This window comes from Ambystoma mexicanum, chromosome 4p (assembly GCF_040938575.1).
Source record: "Ambystoma mexicanum isolate Mex_15411 chromosome 4p, UKY_AmexF1_1, whole genome shotgun sequence".
Taxonomy (NCBI): Eukaryota; Metazoa; Chordata; class Amphibia; order Caudata; family Ambystomatidae; genus Ambystoma; species Ambystoma mexicanum.
The window spans coordinates 289,132,779-289,156,498 of record NC_090927.1 but is presented as its reverse complement, the minus strand read 5'-3'; the positions used below and the strand labels follow the sequence as shown (position 1 = coordinate 289,156,498).

Here is a 23,720-nt window from a genome sequence, read left to right as displayed (position 1 = left end):
TTGAGCACTATGGCACTATGGCCGGGGTGAAGATTAATAGGTAGAAGTCAGTACTCTTCACCCTGGATAGATGCAGGGATGGGAAGATTGGGAGGTTCCCCCCACTTGGGCTGGGTATTAATGTGTCCTTGATGAGGTATTTGGGTGTCAACCTCATTAAAGACCTGGAGAGCTTTTATGACGCTAACTTCCCCCCACTGAAGCAGAAAATACATGAGGATATAGTGAAATGGCAAAAGCTAGCGATTTCCTGGTTGGGTCGCCTGAACGCACTGAAAATGGTGGTCCTCCCGAGGGTGCTATACCTATTCCAAATGCTACTGATGCGCATACCAGAGGGGTTCTTCCAGGAGTTACAGTGGGTGCTTTACAGGTTCCCCTGGCAGGGGAGGAAGGCCAAAATCCCCAGGTCTACCTTCACGTTATCAACAGAGAAAGGAGGGGTTGACCTTCCAGGCATTCGGCTCTATTATAAGTCAACCCAGCTTAGAGTCTTGACCCCCCCCCCCCCACTTGCGATCCCAGACCAGGCTACCGAAAATTGCAGCATTGTTACTGCTGGCCGCCAGAGCATGTGTCACCATTAAATGGAAAAACAAATCACACACCTAGTAAGAGAGAATGGATCATTGTGGTCAAGAGCATTTACTTGATGGAAAGAATTATGGCAGGGCTCCATGGAAGGCCGAGGCCCACAGAGATGGAATGGTATCCCTTCACTGTCAGATACTTGACACCGGACATTCAGATGGGGTGAAGGGAGGTGGATCCCACGAGGATTGGAGTTGAAGTAGGGAATGCCTGGAATGAAGTGGAACAACTGAGAAGTCCCAGTACCGCTCAGAGGGTGATTGTGGAGTAATGGGGGGATGCGAGCCGATGGTGCCTAAACGTAGGCTATGCAACGGATTAGGGACTGTAACCTCAACAATGAAGGAGCACACAGTGCCAGGGGGAAAAGTGGGTGGATAGGGAGAGGTGGCGGGGGGTCTAAGTGGGGGAATTGGTGTGTGTTTTTCTAGTGGTTGATGTTTCATGTTTTATGTTTTCTTAAACGACAAAGTTGTATCACTGTAACATTATGTTCTCCTGCAAAACAAAATAAAATTAAATGTGCCAAAAAACGCTACCTGTCTATCCCTGTCAATAGCTGTGGCCTTTGTCCATAACCATTTGCCATGGCCTTTGGCCATGGCCTCTGTACATGTTCCACTGAGAGGTTTCTTTGCGTCCCACTAGCCACATCCTTCCACCATGGCCACTGTTCATGTTCCATTTATAGGTTTCCTTCTGGCCCAGTAGCCAGGGTCTTGGGCCCTGGCCAGTGAGCACAGCCTTTGGCCATGCCCACTATATGTTTTAAAACACTAACTTTCTTTGAACAAGTCTTCCTTTTTTTACCTAATTTTGCATTCCTCTGTTTGTTCCATGGTTATCATGTGGCAGAGTTTATGCTCGAAAAAATGCAAAAGTCTTCTCTGTCCTCACGTGCCTCCTTCCCATTAGCAAGGTCTCCCTGCTGTTTTTTTAGCCCTCTGGTCCCCTCCCTTTACTCCTTTTCCGTATTTGTTTCGTGAGACGCATTTTCGTTTCTGGGTGCATCTTTCATTGTAACCGTGGTTATCTTGCGAGATGACCATAGTATCCCCTCAATAAGCCGTAAATCTTTTTTTCTGTAACTTGGTCCGCATGCCCCCCTCACTCTCCAACTTCACATGGTGTTCTCTCCACCCCTACGCTAATGTTTCTTTATCCTTTACCCCCTCGCCAAAAAGCGTTTTCAGTGCTTTTCGTTTTCAGCTAACCCTATTATTACTACAGTTATCTCTTGCATCGTTGAAATAAAAATGGCAGAGTTTAATTCCTGGAAAGCCTCTCTGCTGCAATGCACCATGAGAGACATAGCTATAATTTTGGGAGAAGGGTGTGCCGTCTTCCCCATCAGCTATTTCAAAAACGACTTGATGGAATAACCCCAGAGCTCCCCCAGAAACAAGTATTTTCTTATTTGGTCCAATTCCGTCCAGCGCAGAAACGTGGACCGTTTGTCTATGAGATAATGAGTAGTTCGAAAACAGCGTTTTTCTGCTTTCTTAATAACTGTTTCATTTTGTTAACAAATCTTTCCCGAAATATTCAGTATGGAGGCGGGACAAACTTCTTGTTTGCAAAATATCAGCCTAATCCATCCTATAAGTCAACAGTTATTAGCAATCCAAATGTCAGGTTTCCTATGGAACTAGGTACACACCTACCTTAACTATATAGTGTCGACCGCCACCCTATAATACCAGCTATGCTGTACCGAGTAGCCATTGTCATGGATTAACAACAACATATCCACAAGCGCTGGTCACGGGGTGGAAGGGAAGGGTGGTGCATTACACATGCAATATAAAACGTTAAATTGCCGTCTATACACATACATACAACAATACACATGCAATTTTGTGTGCAGGGGAGGCAGCCGCAATTGATCTCTCTGGAATGTCTTGTATTTGCCCTTCTTGAAAGACAATGGGCCTCATTACGACTACAGCAGTAGCCATGCTGGTAATTACTGGCACGGCTGCCGTCAGAGTCATTTTTTTACTGGCACCCACAAATGGGGATGTACCGGGGCATTCCAGCACCCGGAGGACACGGTACATCCCCATTGCCGGTAATAATTACTCCCCATTCTCATTCGAGCCCCATAGGGCTCAATGGAAATGCGGGGGCCGGATGCACCGGCACCATTCATGAATGGTACCGGTGCATCCAACATGGTCTGCCTGTGCGTGCCGGTCCGCCTGCCAGGTCAGACCTGGCGGGCTGAAAGGCACCCACGAGCAGAACTTGTAGTTTGCCGGTCCAGTAGCAACGGTGCTGGTTACCAGCACCACTGTTACAGGACCGGCAAACATTTAATGAGGACCAATGTTCTGCTCTTCTTGATAACACCTTAAAGCACACCTATCCAAAGCCAATCAACCTGCATAGACCAGAAAGCAGTAAGCAGGTACCATTACACGTACTGTTTGGCTCTTGCCACCATGAGTCTGGTTTAAGTTAATGTGGGGACTTGTAGTAGCATAGTGAGCACAGTCTCCCAATTTAGCAGTTATAGTAGAAGCAGAACTGGTACTTCCACTACTACTACCAACACTGATGGAAATAATATTGATAATATTATGGTGGATTATTATAACAATAATACTAGTAATTATAACAATAATAATATTTAATAAGGAGGCATGTGCTGAGTTACGATAGCATAGTATATAATCCCAATGAACTATATAACATTTGCCCCTGATTTCTTGTTTACCTGGATTTCTTTGAATCATTTTCCTTTCCGGCAAGTAAGCTGCAGCAGAATTTCTGACATTTAGCCTTGCAGTCGATGACTTGGTATATGATTGGGTTGTACATCGCCGCCGATTTCGCAAGTAAAGTTGGCACAACAGAGAAGTATAGAGGGACGGAGTCTGGCTGTCCGAAGGCGGACCACACTGACACAACAGCATACGGAATCCAGGCAATAAGAAACCCAGCACAGATCAACATTGCCACCTAGTGGGAGAAAATGATAAAATGAAAAAATGCAACAAATGCTGTTCAGAACATCATATATGTTTATGCTTCTTTTTGCCCGCTCTCCGGTATGTGCTTTATTCAGCTCTTTCACAAGACAGTAGCGGCTATATATAGGATACTGCATCTAGGAAAGTGCTGGATATCCACAATGTATTTGAAGCTACCCATACACAATTAAACCAGCACACGTTTAACAGTTATTAAAAACCCGGCAATAGAAGTATTCGCTAATGTCGGTTTTGAGATAATAAAACCATTCTGATTGCAGTTGTTCGTGATTTATTTTATTACATGGAAAAAATTATCACATAGTATACTTTATTACATTTACTTTCAACACCACAAAGGCGTGAAACATTCACATAGTGAACGAGAAACTTGTGTGATACTATAACCAAAAGAGTTCACAATCTCTACACTCTTGTTTTCAATCTGATAAAAGATATCACTATCTACAGCATGCATAATTCGTTCTTTCACACATTAGTTTGTGGACAAAACGGTGCTATTAAATAAGAAAACATATTACAGTCTGATAATATACACTTGTAAGGTGGCAGCTAAACGGCTGGAAAGACAATGGAGGTCGTTGCGAGTTTGGTGGTAATTCTGTGGTAAATCTGTAGAAGTGACAACATTTGAATGAGGGTGGGCACCATTTCACTTCATTAATATTGCCGCCTTGTTACTTAAATGACCAATTCAATACTAAATATAACTCTTCAGAGCACATCAGTGAAAAAACCCTTGGCACAAGGATGTCAAATAGACAAAAAAAAAGGTTCAAGGTTGCCCCAGGACCAACCAAGTGCTCTTGTTACTCCCTGTTAGCAATATAAGGAAGGCATGGTATGAACAGTAGACAGAGACACAATAGATGCAAGTTTCAAAAAGCTTTATTTTGTAGTTTACTGGGGTTGGTGAATTTCCTAACTGTCCCTAACTCTAAAATGGGAGTAGTCTCGACCATAAAATAAACAATAAACAAGTCCAAGTCAGTCTAGTCAAAATAAAGGCCTTACCACGAACACCAAAGCTTGCCATTCTTCTCAAATGAGAAATGTGTAAAGGGAATACAAAAGTAAAAATAGTGTCTTGAAAGAAATGTCAGAATGGCTTAAGAGGTGGAGCTGGTTCACAACTCCCTTCCCCACGTTTGGATCACCCAGGATCATTAGAGTTCCATAGATTTAAACCTTTCACCAAAAACTTTCCAAAGTTCACTTTCACAGACTTCCTCAAAAAGATTCTCCTTCTCAGTATTCATAAAGTTAACAAGTTTCACAAAGTTCACTTTCACAATGGGGTCATCATCTTTGCTTTCACAATATTTGAGGGGTTCCCTTCCCCAACCTTCTAACTCTTCAGTTTCAACAATGAACCTTCTTGTGCTTTAGTTTGCTTTGTAGTACTTTCAATTAGATTTTTATGACGGGTCTCTCAGGTTTCCCTTATCTGAGCCACTATCTTTTACTATAACACATTTCAACAATGCAATGGAGTGGATCTCTCAGGCTTCCCTCACTTAAGGCCATATCCTTTTTAGTTTTCAACAATTCTTCTTGTCCGAAGCTTTCGCAAACGCATAGTATTCTTTCGCCCCTATGCATGACCACTCCAACACTTGAGCTTCCTCTTGATCGTGCCTCTTGCACTCTTACTTACTTTCTTGTTAACATACCCCTCTGGAACCCCCAAATTTCTGTTTGTATCTCTTTCTCTTGGTTTCACAATATACCTTTCTTTTCCAGCTTCAAAACGTTTTTCACAATTAGGCTCTCTATTTTGACCACTCTTTGATTTTCACACAGCTCCCCTTCACCTCATGGATCACCCTTTCACAAAGACTTTCGATAATGTGTTGATTCACACTGGACAACTCTGTTACTCTGTTTCTTATCATTGCTTGTTTCCCAATTCATAGGTCTTTCTTAAATGTTTTCTTGATTTGTCTTTTCACTACCAGTCCCATAATGCCTTTCACTATCTTTAAGCTTTCTCCTGTTTTCCTTGTTTTACAATACAGTTCGGTCTCACTTATACTCGGCCTCTTGTCTGTCTCTATTTCTGGCTTTTATTTCATTGATTTTGACATTTTGCTCTCACTTCACTAGCTCTTCAGTAGCATCGTTTTCCTTTACTTTCAGTGATCTTGGGTGATTTTTACTTGCTACTTTTCCTTTTCCCTCACATCAAAACAGGCTTTCACTTTACACGCATACCGGGTTTCAATTTGCATTCATGAAACTCACTGGTTGCCGAGTTAGTCTTGTTTGGGTTCCGCTTTACACAGCTTTGGTTCAGGGTCTCTTCCACTGCCCCCTCTGATACCTCAACTCCATCAGTATGCCCAGGGAAACAAGCACTTGGTTGGACATGGCCAGCAGGCTGCAATCTGCCCTTCTCCGTCTCTCTGGAGCCACAGCTCCCTAACTACACTGCAGCCCCTCCTGGACACCAAGCCAGGACTTCGCCACTCCACTCTCTTCTGGACTCCAGAGGGACCTTGCTCTACAGATCCCTGCTCCTTGGCTCTCCTGGTACAGTCTGCATCCCCAGAACGCTCAATTCTCTTTTAAAAACCACACCTTTTATACCTTGCTGGGCAGTCACGTCAAGTCAGGTGTGCACGGGTGTGATTGATTGCCTGACCCTTCCTGGCCTTATTAGAGGGACAGTCCAGTGGTGGTTGCAAGCAGTCTTTCCTCTGTTTCCTAGTGTGTTTCTAAGAGGCAATCCTCACTGCTCTCAGTCGCCTCTTCTTCTTCCCAGTGTTTGTTGGAAATGGGGAGGGGGTGTTTTGGGATTCATAGTGTTACCTGGGGATTGTGGGTAAATTACTGTCAGGAAAGGGGGGATAAACATGTTAACATGTTGCTGTAGAAAGTGGGGTACTGTGTTTAATTCCATTTTCCCTGTTCTCGGACGCATCCTCTTTATCGCGGTACGTGTTGTAAATGGGGCGGCGATAACAGGATAGGACGCATAGTAGCCCATGAAGGCAGAGGAAATATCGGGCAGGAGGGTGTTGGAAACAGGGGGATACCATGTCTCACCATCATGTTCCTCCTTCCCAATCCCAGAGGACCCTCTACCCAGGTGATCCTCCCTCGCTTGCCCACCCCAGGTTCTGGATCTAACAGCGATGACCGTTGCTTGGCCACCTGAACAGAGGATCCCCAGGGAGAAGGTAGGGAAAACTCTCAGATTTTTCACAGCAACTTGATTCAAAGTTTATGACCTAGTTTCAGTCATTTCAGTACAATGCTTCAAGTCCTTAAATCATATACTCCATATCCATAAGTAGTTCTTTTATTTCTTCATAAAAGGTAGGGTTACTCCAAAAGTGTTCTTAAGCCAATGCATTTCAGAGCTTTTTCCATCTTCAGGGCTAAACACTATGCACCATAAACATAAACAACCGATCAAAGGTGGGAAAATGCACCATCCATGATAAATGATAGAGAAATCACAAGACATGTGTTAAGATGGATTTCGGAACTCTGACCTGGAGGGGCAGAGGTTCAGAAGGCCAACCTAGTTTCTTGGAGCAGGGTAACCTCTGGACAAGCCAGACCAATCAGGGTAGCTATGGCAGGCGGTCAAGACTAAGTCTCAAGAGGGGTGAGGGTGACTGAAAGACCTCAATGAGCACACAAAGCAAGGACACTTACAAATTACTACAGACAGGTGTTATATTAAATATAGAGACACATTTATTACAAGGCCTTTGTAATATCGACCTTAGCAAAGAATCACAATAATACTAAAGTAGATCAACACATCACAATCAACACAATATACATACAAGACCAGAGGGGTCTAACGGATTAAGAAGCACACAATATGTAGACCACCTAGATGGGGAGGAAAACAGGCCGTGCAAGTAATCTTTAGACCCAGTTCCACATCAAGAATACACCTAACTAAGAGGCAGTCCAAGCCCTACGAAGAGAGGAGCCTTATGCTCAATAGTACATGCACGCGCTTGTGCCAATGGACAAAAATAGGGTCTCTTCAAGGGTCACTAGCAGCTCAGGAAGGTGGATAAGGTCGATGAAGAACAAGTCCCCACTCTTCAAGCAGAACCTCCACTTGCGGGCAGAGGCATGTTGAGAATGGGGGATGGAGTCGCTATTTCGCAATAGCGGTGGAAAGGAAAGGGGCCCTCAGGGGCCACTTCATGCGTAAAAATGGGCTCCTGCACTAGGGGCCACCGGTTGGGGTATGGACTACTCACCGGTCCCCGACGCAGGCAGACCCAGACTTCGCCAGTACAGTCCACTTCGCTTGCAGGTTTGAATGCGACAATCAGGACATCTCGACACCGTGTAGTTTCCGTGGTAGCAGGCTTCAGGGTCAAGGGGATCACAAGTGCAGCAAACTTGCACAGGTTGTTGCAACAGCAGGGCGGTAACCGCAGTCTGGGCGCACTTGTCTCACTTCAGACCTGGGAACGTCAAGTGTACAAAATTCGGTGTGAGGGTGCCGTGGACTCAGAGCAAGCAGTATACCAAGTTTCGAGGGCTTCCTCGAAACTGCAGCGGTGACAGAGCAAATGTCCTGCGTAAAATGGTCAGCCCACCGGTTGGCCCAGGGACACTTCTGAAGAGGCTTACTTGCAGGGTTTGTTGAAGGTGCCGAGAATAGTTGGTCCCACTATTCCAATGGGTCAAAGCGCCTTCGCAGACCTTCTAGGACGATCAGATGCAAAAGGGGTCTCGCAGGATGACAGCGGGCTCAGGGTGCCAAACCTTCCAGCGGGTCACTAGCGGTTCCTCGAGTCGGCTTCTTGTTGCAGGATACTTGGCTCCTTATCCTTTGTTCGTGTGAACTCAGGAGATCGACATGGTAGTGGTGTTCTCGGCCTCCTCTTATCCAAAGTTCCCGTCGCGCCAAAACGGAGAGGACCCAATGGGAGATCTGCTCACAAACACTCACTCCATACGTGGACCAATCACGGACCACAGTGGTCCCAGGCATTCAGGACACTCCAGACTCTCTGGCACCCAGGATGTGTATTGGGAACAGACATCCCAGCCCACATCCTGGAGGCACACACAAGGCATGCAGAAGCCCGCAAAATCTTTGGGGTTTCGCGGGAAAGTGCATGACCAAATAAGGACTGACCCGGGTCGGCTCGACCTGGGGGGCGTGAAGGGGCAAGATGGCCAAAGGACAGGACAAAGAACCTCGTGGCATGGCCATTTTGGAGCCAGGCCACCTATTCGTGCCAAACGCGGTAAGCGCGGATAACATGGCAAGAAAGAGTTCAAAACATAAGATAAACGATAGCTGCCACCAGTCCTGTCCGTGACACATCTGCACAGTTCATAAAAAAGTCCAGCGAGAGTTTCTAGGGCCTTTGGAATGACTAGAGACCCAAGGGTGCGGTAAAGTAAGTTACATTGCACTCTTGTTACATGTTGCATAAAAGCTGCAACATGAGGAAAGGACTAAGGGCATGTCCGTTTCCCCATAAGAAGTGAGTGAAAGCCCAAAGGAGTGTGGCTGAGGGCTGCGCTTCTCTAGTAAAGGTTAGATCAGGGTGTAGAAAAGCAGCAAAAAGTTTGGGGGTTGACACATGGAGGGAAAATTACATTCGAATATGAAATCTTTCCTAACAACATGAAACAAACACAGAAAAACAAATAAACACAAGATCATCAGTTACACATTCACAATTCCTCTTTTAAGATAGGTAAATAACAGAGCCATTTACCTTTATGTGTCCATAATGTTGTGCATAAATGGAAAAGATAACAGGAAAACATAACACCATATGTGCCTACACGTTTGCTGATTGCGTTATCCGTAACCAGCTTGCATACAAGCTGTAACCAAAATTAGTTGTTTTACCCGAATGATTCAAGTAACCTGCATGAGGTTAATGTGCGCATCCTGCAGATGGAGATGGCAAAACAGGAAAGGAAAAACACATATAATATGTAGTCAGCTCAATAATGCCAAGATACTTCTTAAATGCATAATTCCTCAAAGCCTGAGGCCTGAAGTGGAGTGGCCACGCATATATATTTGATGCACAGAGTCTCACAATCCTAAAAGAAGCCTTGATTTTACCCAAGGGATCTAAAAGCTGGAGGTTTGTAGAGATGAAATCACAAGTTGGGCGCTAAGCTTGGGAAGCACTGCAGGTAGCAACACCCCCAGCGCAAACTTGTGAAGCATGGGACGGGTTCATGGGGAATGGGCCAGAGATTCCCAAATCCTATCTTATGATATGAGTACAGGGCCAGGAGTGAGGTGCTACAGTGATGAGCTTCCTACACGGAAAGTGCAGCAGAAACAGGAAACATTCCAGGGATCAATCACTGCTGTCATTTTCTAAGATGAAACAGCTTTCAAGCAGACAATGGGGGGAACAGTGGGCAATAAGGAAAATATGAATCTAAGAACAGGGCAGTCTACCCATGTTCTGCAGACCCAGATTCCTCTTCTTCAGGCAGTGATTATGAGTACACTGCACCAAGAGAATATGTAGCCACAAACGTAGGGTTCAAAGACACAGCTATCACCTTTTCTGAACTTAGAACTGAACATTGTTATCAAAACACTATGCTATGGCACATCCAACTTTGAGAATATGCATCCTTTCAACACACCACTCATCCAATTATTGCCGACTTCCAGGATCTTTTTAAAGCCACAGAAAGGGGTTGAGGGTGTGCTGGGTATTCTGACGATATTGCATTCCAGTTGAATCTTTATCTGATATTGCAGTTGGTGGCTTTCTGCTTTCCCCTAGTTATGATGGCACCAATGGAAATCAGAAGACATATGCACATATGGTACTGGTCCAATGAGCGCTCACAATAGAGCAGCAAACCAGGGGCATATCCTCTTGAATGACCAATTGGAAGAGAACATCCATTGCACCTTGAAGGAAGGCAATCTCATTGGGGCACATACAAGGAAGACCATGTGCTCATTGCAGCCAGCAGGACAACAGTCTTCTTCCAGCCATCCTAGAAAGTACAATTTGCAATAGCTAAGTGCACATAGAGGCCAGTTCCCGAGCCGGAACAAGCACATAGATGTACCTGTGTACCTTTTCCTCAACCAACAGCAAGGCACTGGTACTCTTGGCTATACCAAGAAAGGGGATGACCGGCAGGTCATAGGTCAATTATATAATGTTTTACAGTAGTGGATGGGCTATACAGGATACATAGGTGCTATGTATTATCCAAATTAGAAAAACGACTGCCATTAATGCCTGCTACACACAATTTCGATCAGCCCTAACCACAAGCCAAGGGCTCAGCTATATCCCTCCTGCAGCTCCTTGGTGGCTGATTCAGCCTGCAGCAACCCCTGTGACCAGGCCCCAGGTACTTTACCACAAATGCCAGGGAGGACTCATCCTGCCAGCTTGGCAAAGGCAGGCATGGCTAAGGGAATCACCTCTTTTCCAAGCAAACCCTGGACCTCAGCTTCAAGGCTCCCATCTGAGCCTCCTATACTCTAGCAATTACCCTCTCTGGTCCCCTTTCTTTCCCCAAGTGCCCTCTCTAACACCATGGATTTCCATGCCACCATCACCCAAATAAAGAAATGTTGCCCGAGAAATGGAATAACTGGTTTGACTCTGACCTTGCCAAAATGAAGAGGAAGGGAAGATAAACTGTTGCATCTGAACCACAACAAAGCAGATATTTTTACCTTTGGTGAAAAGAAAGAGGGCTCCCTGCACAGGCATATTGACATGACTGCCAGAACATCAATTCACTTAATCAGGATTACAGGGAGATGAGTCTCCCTACATTGACCTGGATAAACGTCTCTAAAACTGTCCTGTGGTCGTGGGCAAATCTTTTAGAAAAGAATTATCCTCATCACGAGAACAGGACAGGTTTCTGGCACTGACTAATACCAGATGAACTCACAGCAGGCTTCCAGGTCTTGCATGATGATCCATTGTCCAGTGAGGAGTTTCATATATCATTATGTACAACGTTATTCATTGGGTTAATATCGCCAATCGGGCCCCACAGAGAAATTGTCAAGTTTGTCAGAGTTTTTACAGCCAATCAGAAGTCATGAGTTCCCTAAGCAAAGTTTGTCTCCCTCTATTCAATGACAAGCTCACTTCCTGATCCTTTGTGGGTTTTGCTCACATGTGGAATGTGGTGGGTGCAATTGAGATAATCTGAGCAGTCTTTCGAGGTGTTTTGAAGAGTGTTATATGTTTATTGCTGGTTCTGCTTGTAGTTATTCCTATTTAGTGTGTTTTGAAGCAATTTTTCTCCTTCTACAGAAGAGTTTGTTCAGTGTGTGATAGTGCCTTGTGTTAGGTAAAAAGAGAAAAATGGAAGAAACGATGCAATTTGTTCATGTACCTTTCCCCTTGTGCGTCCCTTTATAAAAGTTAAAAAGCCAACAAAATCACAGAAAATAATAAAAACTCCAATCACCCTTTGTTTTTGTATTTTATTGTGATACTGTATTAGTTGTATTTGTAGAATGGTCTTGGTTCCCCTGGTTGTTTTCCACTGTGATCACTTGTTTTTTTTGATATTTCTCATTTGTGGCAGTCACGTCATACTCACTACGATGCAGTGTGTGTGGGGGGGGGGTTGTGGGTGTAGAAGGAATTGTGTTTCTCACAGGAGGAGGATTTCCTCATCACTGGTAAGGGGCTTGGGGAGTGGAGCCTTGGGGATTTTGTGGGTACCAGTTATTTGGGCCTGGGCTACAGAGCACCACTGTTTCTTCGAGTGCAGTAGTCGCAGGTGTTGGAGGAGGAAAGTACTGAGGTGAAGGTTACAAGTACTGGGGCATGGGAGGGAGGAACTCATGTGGACACCCCAACAGCAGTAATGGAGGTGCAGACAGGCATGTCCCTCAAATGAGAGGATGGGGGTGGCCCCACCAAGCACCTTGGCAGCGGTGTTTGGGACGGATTATGACTATTTTGGGAGTATCGAGGAGCAAGTTGCCTCTACCCAGCAGGGCAAGGATGCTGATGTAGATGAGGGGGAGGGCTGTCAGAAGGAGACTCAAGCCTGCTGAGGTGCTGCAGCAGGAGCTGGGCCTCCCTGAAGTGGATAAGGAGGGACTGGTACAAGAAAAGGAGGTGATTCTAAGGGACCTTGTTCCTGCCATGGTGGTGGGGAAAGGTAGGAGGTGCCCCAGCGGACCGTGAATCAATGTCTTGCACATTCCACTTTGTATGCCACCATATTTTGCCATGCCACCAAGAGAGACCATCAGTGGGTTGGATCCTGAAGTCGTCTGCAAGGTGGAGGGCTGCAGGAAGTGGATCAAAAGGGGACAGAAGGGAAGAGGCAAGAAGGGCCATGCCCTAGGGATGAGGAGGATGAGTAACCGTTGTGCAGGTGGTACAGGGGGGTGTACCTGGCACATGTGACCTCAGAATCTATCGACCATTTAGCCACCACTACCCTCTCTAGCAGTGATATGATATGATTGGTTATTTATAACGTGCTTAATACCCAGAGGTTTCTAAGCGCGGACCCGGGGATCAAACCTGTGTTGCTCCATGTCGTCTTGCTTCCAAGGCGAGCACGTTGCCCCTGAGCTATCCTCCCGAGTGGTCAGTAGGAGGGTCCTTGCATCCCAGGGCCAGGGTGCAGCATGGTAACACCAGCAAGTAGACTGTGGCCAAACCTCGACCTGTCCAGTCTGCCTAATCAGTGGCACCAGCAACTGTAGCCAGTGGCAGGCCCCTTTTGTCACCTCATCCAAACTATTTATTGGGGGTGGTGAGCCACCAACAGCACATATCTTTGGGCAGGACCCCTTGGGCCACATCATGCAGCATGGGTGACCTGCTATATTAATTGTGGTGGAGTGAGTTAGCACTGGGGATCTGGATGCCCTAGTGGTGATGTGCAACTTAAGATGACACATAGAGCAGCACCAACTCTCCATCCTGTAGTAATTTCTGCAGGAGGGAATGAATGAAGCAGTCATAGGGGGGGTGTTGGCCAAATATGGGGAATCCCAACCTGTGAGATTGGCAGCAGTATGTGGGAGAGCTGGAGAACTGCCAAAGAGATTTCAAACTTTAGTGGGCACCTGTACCCCGTGAAAAAGTACAAGAACATTAGTTAATGTTAATGTTAATCAACTCGTATAAGGCACAACTTGCCCAAAGACCTCAATGAGCAGCAAGTAAGAAGAAAGAAAAGGGTAGAGGAGCCACGGAAAAGCCAGGAGAGGATGCTGGAATCACTAAGAAGGTTTAATCATCAGAATTAAAAAGAAATGTTTTGAGAGATTTCTTAAAAGGAAGAAACTCTGAGCAAAGACAAAGAGAGAGCATGAGAGAGATCCAGAGGCATGGAGCAACAACATCAAAACTTGAGTCTTCAAAGCAAATAAGCTTGTAACGTGCCTGCTCAAGTTTGTTGCAATTACTGGACCGAAGTGAGCGGGAAGTACGAGAATGCTTGATCCTTGCCTTCAGGTAAGATGGTGTCTTATCCGTAAGGCACTTAAAGGTAAGAGAGAGCACCCTGTAAGGTATGCAGTGCTTAACAGGAAGTCAATGTAGAGACTTACATGCTTCGGAGATGTGATTCCTTCTCGACAGGCCACACACTGCTCGAACAGCATTATTTTGCGCCACCTGTAGCAGGCCAGGTTAGACTGTGGTGCCTGCCAGAAGGCTGTTTCAAGTTTAGAGTTGACCAAAGCAACAAGAAGGGCCGCCGTGTTAGAATCAGACCAAAATTGTTTGATTTGTCTAATAAAACGTGGCGTATAGGCACAAGAGGCTTTCAGTTGACTAACATGTTTTTTTTCATATTAAGGGTAGAATTGAACCCAAGTACTGGTCTTAATGGAAACTCCAGAGATGTCAAAAGAAGAGTATCTGGATTCCAGCTTAGCAAGGCACTGAGTGTTACCGACATAGCATGAAGTCAGTTTTATTACCATTGAGGGTAAGGGTGTTACTCATCCAAACTTCGATAGTAGCATAGATGGAGGTGATTTTTATAAAATCTAGATCATAGTTGCCAGTCAGTTTGATTAACACCTGAGTATTATCGGCATAGTTAGTGTAACTTACAGCTATGCTATCGAAAAGATCGAAGAAAGGCGAGTGTATAAGTTAAAAATAGAAGCAGAGAGGCAAGCTCCCTGCGGGAAACCTCCTCTAAGCAATTCAGTGGGGGATTTAAAGCCAGCACAGAGCGTTATTGAGCAGTTCATAATGGCTCCTAGTCTCTCCAACAGCAGTGAGTGATCGACAAGGTCGAAAGCCGCAGAGAGATCCAGGAGCATCAAAAGTGCAACCTGTCCCGAGACAACAATGTGACATAAATTGGCTTTCAAATCGACCAAGGCAGTCTCAGTGCCATGGAGTGCGTGAAAACCTGACTGCATGGAACCCAATAAGTGATTGCTTTCAATATGTTGCTGTAATTGTGTGTAAGCAACCCTGTCTAGAATTTTCAGCAGAAAGGTGACACTGGTAGTTGGCGATAATTATCCATAGAGGCAGGGTCTAGAGTGACCTTTTTCAAAACAGGAGAGATCCAAAAACTTTTCAAAGAATCGGGAACGGTAGCACTAGCAAAGCATGTATTAATCAATCTAGTAACAAGAGGGGCCAGACAACTAAAGATGTCCTTAATCTTAACGGGAGACAGATGTCATCAGGGAAGGAGGATGGCTTAAGGTGCTGAACAATGTCAGACAGTCGGTTGATGCGCCCTGTGAGAGAGCCCAAGACTTTTAGAGGGCAGCTGTAGCCTGTTAAAAAAAAAAGAATAGGACTTTAAGGAGTAGCTGCACTATGCAAAACACCTAAGAACCGTAAAGAGTGGGTGCACTCTTTGAAAATACACAATAACCTTAAAGGGTGGCTATTCCCTGTAAATAAAATCAGAGAATCGTAGTGAGTAGCTGTGCCCTATGAAAAACCTGAGCATCTTAAGGGGTGACAGTACCCTGTGAAAAAACCTGAGGACCAAGGTGAGTGGCAGCACCCTATGAAAGACCAAAGAACCTTAAGGGGTCCGGCTCCCTGCGGAGAAAATAAAACAAGAGGCTTGGTGAGATTCTGCCATCTGTCAAAGAAAACAAGAACCTTAGTGAGTACCTGTACCCCGAGAAAACCATGAGAACTATAGTGATTGGCTGTGTCTGTACAAAGCAAAGAAGCTCAGTCAGTGTTTGCACCCTGTGCGAGAACATGACCACTTTTGGTACATGTGTGATCAGGATGCTAAAACTTTACTTTTAATATAGTAAATGCAATGAATATATTAATTATTATTATTATTATTAGTATTATTAGTAGTAGTAGTATTATCATTATTATTATATATCTTTAGAGTGCAAATCTAGCACAGGGGCAACAGAGTGCTGTAAAGGTCATAGAGCAAAAAAGTCATAGCAAGAATGGAATAAGTCATCAAGGAAACATTAGTACGTGCACAAGAAAGCCAGACTCTAGGTCACACTAAGGTGTTTTTGGAAAATCCAAGTCTTCAGTTATTTCCTGAAGATTGCTACTGGGATGTAGTTCCAGGGAATTGGAGCATAGCATGAGAAGAACTCTTTTCTAATTTTCCCCTTGCAATTCAGTCTAGTCTCCGGTCTGGTGATGGTCTCACTGCGAGATGTGTGCCGTCCAATGTTTTTAGTTTGCCCATCATGCAGAGTGGTGCACTGCTAGTGGTTGCCTTCTAAGTGAGGCACATGTTTTGAACCAGATCCTTGCCTTGAAGGAGAGCCAGTGTAATTTTGCATAAGAGGGGGCGGGAGTGACAGGGTGACATTTTCGAGAACCTGCAATGAAGCAAGCCACAACATGGTGGGTCTCATTGAATGATACCAGGTGAGCAGCCGGGGCCCTTTGGGGAGGTGTTACCCCCATCACCATACACAATCACTAGGATCTGCCCCACCATTCAGGTGTCATTGGGTGGGAGTAGGGGTTGATTTTCTTGCAGAGTTTTTGAAAGGATAGATTGATATGAAGACTGTTTTATTTTAATTTTAATTGTGGGTAGTTGAGAATTGAACTTGTCCAAGCTCAGTTTCACCAGCCACCTTTGAGTGGGATCCTGCTTGGAGGGTTAGCCCAGGAGTACAAATTCAGTTATGGTGAGGGTGCACCTTAGGTAGGCACTTCTCGGCTGTTGACCTTTATGTCTAATTGTGTTTGATCTTAGTACATTTATTACGCGTTGTTGGGGTCATTTAAGAATGAGCCCAGTAGTTCCACTTAGAGGATACAAAAGACTGGGGAGTGAATGGAACTGTGCCAGAGAAGCGCATCATGTGTGCTAGGAGGGTGAGTACTGTTTGATGGTCCACTGTTAAGTGCTGCTGAGCGGTTCAGGTGGACAAGCAGCACGAGTACCCTTTATCGATAATCTGAAGGGTGTCGCCAACCACCTGGATGATGGCTGTTTCAGTGCTATATTTGGGGAAGAGCCCAGATAGGTAATCTTATAGCTGCCCGACTGGCTATATTTTTGTAAGCAGCTGATTGGGAAATACCTTCTTAATGACTGGGCTGATAAACGGTAAGCTTGTGATCGGCAGGTAGTTGCTATGTCTTCTGCATTGAGAGTGGGATTTTTCCGGCTTGGCTATATTGGGTCTATTTTAGAACAAGGAATTTGTCAGTGTAAGAGAAAGCTTTTAAGGATGTGATATTGTACGAGAGGTCCTCAGGTGAGAGGAGAGAGAAGTTGGTTAAGGGTTGAACAGATCGTGGAGGGGATATAGCGAGGGAGGTCAGAGAAAAAGTGTTGATCTTGTTGACAAATAACTTATTGATAGCCACGCACTCCTCCTAGGATTTTGGTACCTCTGTGTCTGTTATGGGTTTTATGCAGTGTTTGACAGCTGTGAAAAGAGCTTTGCTCCTGTTAGAGACTGCTGCAATGGTGGTGGTGTTATAACTAGCAATGACTTCAGATATCGGTGTCTCCCAATTGGAACATAAGGCATTGAGGGATAAAGGGTCCTCCAGTTTGTGGGTCTTACACCAGTATTTCTCAAGAGTTCCAATGGACCATTTGTTGATAAAGAGAGTTTCAGAATACCAGGGGGCAAATGCTTTGGTTCTGATCTGGCCCAATTTTTCAGGAGTGAAAGTATCTGCCAGTTCCTTTGAGATTCAGCTAAATGTTTCTAACAGAGAGGTGACATTCACAGAGGTGGAGAAGTTGGAGAATCTATTTGTCATGGGCTTGAGGGCAGAGGCGTTCCCACAGAGCCGAGGGGAGAAAAGTGCACAAGAGACAGGAGTGTAAGCAATCCTGCATACAAGAAAGGATAGGCAATTACTACAGACAGACAGAAAAGACAGTGATAGCCAGTGTGATCTTTTCACTGGCAGGCAACTCAGGCAAGACAGGAATTTCACTGCATAGTGTAAACAGGGGTGCACCTTTTTCATAAATGAACCTTTGCTGACAATCAGGTACTTGGAAGGGTTTTTTACTGAAGCAGTCTCCACTGGGTGCTCACTTGCCTCAGTAGATACAATAGAAACCATCTCCACTATAGAGTGATTTGAGGGATGCAGATCAGGATTCCCTTGGAGAATTGCACAGTCTTTGTAATCGGTATGAAAGGCTTCGAACAGCATGACTCCAATGACTGTGGTTAATGAGAATTTTGTTCAAGTTCATGTCTTCCCTGTTGGTTAGGAAATTCTCAGGCAAAAGCAGGCTTCCAGGTAGCTGGCCTTCAGAGTCTTGTGTGTTCAGGTAGACTGTAGGATCTGGGATATGGCCCAATGTCAAGACTGGACTGCATACTGGTACTGGGTTCAGTTCAGGACTGTTCTCAATGTCTGGCTCATGGTCTGGTGCACGTGTGCCCAGAAAAACAGAGAAATATCAGGCTTGGTCACTTCAGTAAAGGCAGCATGTGTAAGCAAAAAACCATCACCCAGGGCAGGAACAACACAATCTCTTGAATCACCAGCATCCTCACTCAGAAGATCACACATGGCTTGTGACGTAATGTCTGTTTGAGCTGTTTTGCCAACAGGAGGAGGGAATTCTTCACTAGCTTTACAAAAGTCTGAGTTAATTTGGCTGGTGAACGAAAAATCTATGTTCAGCTTTAGCTGTAATGCATATGGCAAGTTCAGGTCTTACGTCTGCTCTGTATAGGTCTGTATCTGTTTCTTTGTTACCATTCCAGGCCTTATCGTGGTGATATTTAAAAACATAATGTGAGGTGCTGGGCATAGTGTCATATGCACTTGTGAATTATGTCCCTTTGCAAGAATATTACAATGCAAGTAGACAAACACATCATAGAGGTCTTCAGTTTGTCTGTTAAGGCACAAGAGCTGTTTATGTAACTGGTATGCTCCTGTAATATTTTCCAGACCTACAATGTCAGACTCTGGTGTAGCAGAGGTGCTAGGTGTTGAAATCTGAAGGCTGACTTTTCTGTTATCATAGTTAGTAGTCCTTGGGGAAGCATTAGGAACTCCTATGGTCTGTATTGGTCTTTTGTACAGAGGACCACCAACACTAACCTCAGGACACTAAATGTCTTGTCCTATTGAATGAGTGTTATTAGCCGTCTGGGGAGGTTGTACAGCTAGCCAAGCGGATCTAACTTTGGCACCAGTGTAATCTTGCGGCATGCATTCTGCGGTGTGAGAAGTGCTGTAAAAGGAGTGCCAAGTAGATTGAAATGGGGAGTAGTGTGCCCTGAGAAAGACACAGAGGCATGCAGGCTCTGAGAGTTAAGTACAGCATTGGCTTGAGGGTCTTATTTGATGTGCGTGTTATTGGTAGCACTAAAGATGTTGTGGGGATTTTCTATGGGCTGTGCTAGTAATGTTTGTTAAAAGTAGTTCTCATCTTGCAGTTCATCTGTAGATAGTAGCTGAGGGTCATAATAATATATGTCATTGTAATCTAACATTGTTGGGTCTCTGAGTCACTGCATATAATAAGCAGCATGCAAAAAGACATGCTCTGGAATATATGTCTCTAATAAGTTTACTGGGAAAGTGGAATAATTATGCTATTGCATTTTGTCATGGGCTTGAGGGCAGTGGCATGCCCATAAAGTGGAGGGGTGACAAGTGCACAATACACAGGAGTGTAAGAAATCCTGCAGACAAGAAAGGATAGGCAATAAATACTGACAATCAATAAAAATAGTGAACAGAAATGGGCAGGGATTACAAGTAAGACAAACACATTAGGTTCCCAATTCTGTGTCAAGACTCCAGGTGAGCATTATGCTTCAACTTCCTTATTCATTACTCTTCAGGAGTTTCAACAAATAAACTGAATTGACTTCTACTATTCATTTTCTTTTTCATTTCTTCTCTTTTCTTTCTTTAAAACTACATTTCCCTTTCATTGTACTCCTTCTTGTAGTCCATGTCACTTCCTGCACTTGTCCATAGGTCACTTCCTGTCCTTAGTGTACGGGGAGTTTACCGACCAGAGAATTTTAATTTACATCAGTATATGCAGTGTTTAGACAACTAATAATGAAATAGCAGCTTTGTATTGAAGCATGCAGCATTTTGCTTTGCATCCCTGCTGCATAGTGTAGACTTACTGCAGCAGCTGGGATAGGAATGGCGCAGCGTCCACGCAAGTAGCAGATTCATCCCATGGAAAATGAAACGGGACCCGTGCCACATCCCCAGCACCTCCAGGGTTCTGTTCCACCCACGGGCTTCAGAGAATATATGTTGTATTAATGGGCAGCTCAAGAGGAGTTCAGCGGTCTGCTCCTTTGCAGGGCAGGAGCAAGCACATCACAAACGCAACGCGACTCAAAATCATCAGCTGTACGGACTTCACAGCAGACCCCGTCCATGGCAGTGAGCGGATAGTGGACCGCAGAGCAAAGAACAGACAGACAGCTCCTTCGAGAATAGGAGAACGCTGGGAACGTAAGAGAAATACACTCCATGTGTACGGCAGAGAAAGCCCAGCACATCCCAGCTAGACATGAGGCTACAAGCCAAACACAGCTGTGTAATCATGACATGACACCAACACAGTGAGAAACAGAGGAAATAAGGTGCAAGTCACATAAAATAAATCTTCAATAAAGAAGTATACAATTAGCATTGGTACCAACAGGACAGTGGAAGAGCAATTCAGCCTGCTGGTTCACGCATTGGCACAGAGCACCCATACATTAAAACATGTCCGAATATGAATGGAGCGAGTAAGAGCAGGTGCAAGATCTGCTGCTTAGCTTCAAGGAGGTGCTAGGAAGCTCATTGGCAGATTCAGTGGCTCAAGGGGTGAGACCCTTGCAAGATAGAGTGGCTACATTTAGAGTCCTTCCTAAGCCACAAATGCAAAAGGACCTAGAGGAATGAAGAGAGCATGTCCACTAGGACCGAAGACAAACAAGGTCCTCAGGGGAGGAAAACGTCTACTACTCCCCAGGGTTGTAAATACGGGGTGGTTCAAGAACCCCCAGAGGCACCTGACACCTTCGGAAAGTTGAGAAATGCTTTCCGGCATAAATCAGCAGTGCCATGCCTTGTACCCCCCTACCCATGGGAAGACAATATGGGTGAGGAAGACATGAACTCAGTAGAGGAGTCACCAGAGGCCACAACCTCTTCACAGGAAGAGGATAGCAAGCCTGAGAAAGAGTGGGTAGGACCTATTAATGGTAAGAGAGCCTGAAAAGAGAAATACCTGGAAGACGAGGACAGGGAAATGTTCAATCCGGACAATATCAGAAACACCAAATACTCGAACTGGCAGCCATTGTCTAGGGTGTCAAAGTATATCGCACAGAGAATTATGAAGGCACTGGATAAAGAAATGAGACAGCGCATGAGGGCAGAGTGTCCACGTCCGGATCTACCGGGAAAAGTGGTGGAAACACGCAAACTAGTTCCTAAGATGCTAGCTTTTGTCACCAAAACAGCAAAAGACTCACACAAAGGTATGGATAGATCTTGGAAGAGTTGCCAAGAAAAGGTGCTAGACCTTTCACACCCTCTAGCTAAGATCATTGATCTAGCAGAGTGAGCCAGGGACACTGGCGAGGAAGTAGACGCAGACATGTTAGCAAATTGGCACAGAGCTCCTGGAGAAACTGGCCATCTCCCAGCTTAATCTCCATGCTGAATGTGTTGGTAGTCTTCATGACCATCAGTCTGGCTTCAGAGCTGCCAGAAGCACGGAACCTGCTCTCCTGAACATCCGTGAGGACCTGCTCTCGAACCTTGACTCTAACATTCCATGTGTTCTCATTTTGCTTGATCTCTCTTCTGCCTTTGATACTGTCAACCATACCATCCTGCTCAACCGTCTCCGTGATAACCTCGGTATCACTGGTCAGGCTCTGGCGTGGCTGACCTCTTTCCTCTCAAATCGACCCTCCCAGGTCCAACTGGGGTCTTTCCTCTCTGACATCTTCTTCTCTACCTGTGGTGTCCCCCAGGGATCTAACCTCTCTCCATGGCTGTTCAACCAGTATCTGGCACTTCTCGCCCACCACATCGCCGCTCTCTGCCCCTACTTTCAGTGCTATGCGGAAGATACCCAACTCATTTTCAGGCTACCCTCGGCCTCCTCTTCTCCTTCCCTCATCTCTGACTGTCTTTCTGCTATCCAGGAATGGTGTGCCGCCAACGACCTCTGCCTTAATGCCAGTAAGACTGAGATTCTACTCATCGGCACTCCCACTCCCTCCTTCCCTGCTGCTCTCTGGCCGGCCTCTCTGGGCCCTCTTCCTACTCCTACCTGCAAGGCAAAAAACCTTGGGGTCATCTTCGACTCCACACTCTCCTTCTCTCCTCACATATCCGACGTATCTAAGAAGTCACACTACCAGCTACACCTCCTCAGAGGTATCCTTCCTTTCCTCTCCTTCCCCCAGAAGCTCATGTCTCTAGAGCCCTGGTTCTCTCTAAGCTGGACTACTGTAACAGCCTCTATCTTAATCTGCCCGCCTCTACTCTCCGCCCTTTGCAACTCATCCAGAACAGGACTGCAAGACTTGTCCTTGGCCTCAAGCCCAGGGACCGTATCTCTCCAGGACTGAAATCACTACACTGGCTCCCAGTGACTGCGAGGATCAAGTTCAAAACCCTCTGCATTGTCCACAAGGCCGTCTGGGGCCTTGGGCCAAAATACCTTCAACTCTCTCTTCCTAAATATCTTCCTTCTCGAGCTCTTCGCTCATCCGCCTCCAACTCCCTCAGGGTCAGCCGCTTCTCCAAACAACGAGTTGGGGGCAGATCTCTTTCCACTGCAGGGGCCTCCCTCTGGAACAGCCTTCCTACCTCCCTGAAACTTGAGGAGAACCACCTCCGGTTCCGGAAGCACCTCAAAACCTTCCTCTTTGCCTCCGCTTTCTCTCCCCCTCTCCCCTGCTAATACTACTGAAACTGCACTGAATCTGCAACTGGGCCATTCACCGTTCTCGGCCCAGCCACTCTCCCCTGCACTGCCTCCACGGCAACCCCTGCACTACGGGACTGTGTCTGTATCCATACAGCCCCCCTTCCCAGCACTTGTTTGCACTTACCTCGCACTTGCCACCAGCTGGCCCTTGTTATTTATCCTGTATGCTGTATGCTTATAACCCTGTACTGCACTTTCCCCTCTCCCTTTCCCCCATGCACTTTTCCCTTCCCCTCTACCCTTGCACTTGCGCGATCTGAATGACACCTGGCCTAGTAAGATCGTTGTCTGTCTCCCCTTGTTCCCCCCCCTGCCTCGTCGCGCCTTGAAACACTTGTGTATAGGCGCGTTACAAATGCCATATCATATCATCATATCATATCAGAGAGCAGTTTGCTTACTAGGTAACGCTAATTGCGCAATCTCATCAGAGAGAAGAAGAGGGCTCCTCTTACGAGGCTGGCGAGGCAGCGCTAGGCCTCCTCTTTGGAGAAACCTTCTGTAAGGAAATGGGGAGATTCGTAGGGACCTACACCTCTCTAGAGAAGGTACAAGTATCCATTAGAAACATTTTCCTGAGCAGAGTTTTTCCCTGGACCAGCCGCTATAGGGATCGAGTGGTCGGTTGCTTCCAGTCGTCAAGGAGAACACAGAACAACAGAGCCCATTACTGGGAAAACAGGCAGCAAGACTCTTTCTTCCTCGCCATAGGGAGATTTCACAGAGGACCCAGGAGCAGGGGAGCAGTAAGAGCACCAAGCT

The 23,720-nt window shown here is 45.7% G+C and overlaps 1 protein-coding gene across 2 annotated transcripts in view; it reads right to left on the bottom strand.

The window, feature by feature from the left end:
* Nucleotides 1–23,720, bottom strand: part of OPN5 (opsin 5) — a 533,338-nt gene that overhangs the window by 18,750 nt on the left and 490,868 nt on the right. For both annotated transcript variants that reach the window (XM_069605842.1, XM_069605841.1), the window contains exon 6: nucleotides 3,311–3,555. In XM_069605842.1, the coding sequence (XP_069461943.1) occupies nucleotides 3,311–3,555 (245 nt within the window). The remainder of the gene's footprint in view (nucleotides 1–3,310; nucleotides 3,556–23,720) is intronic.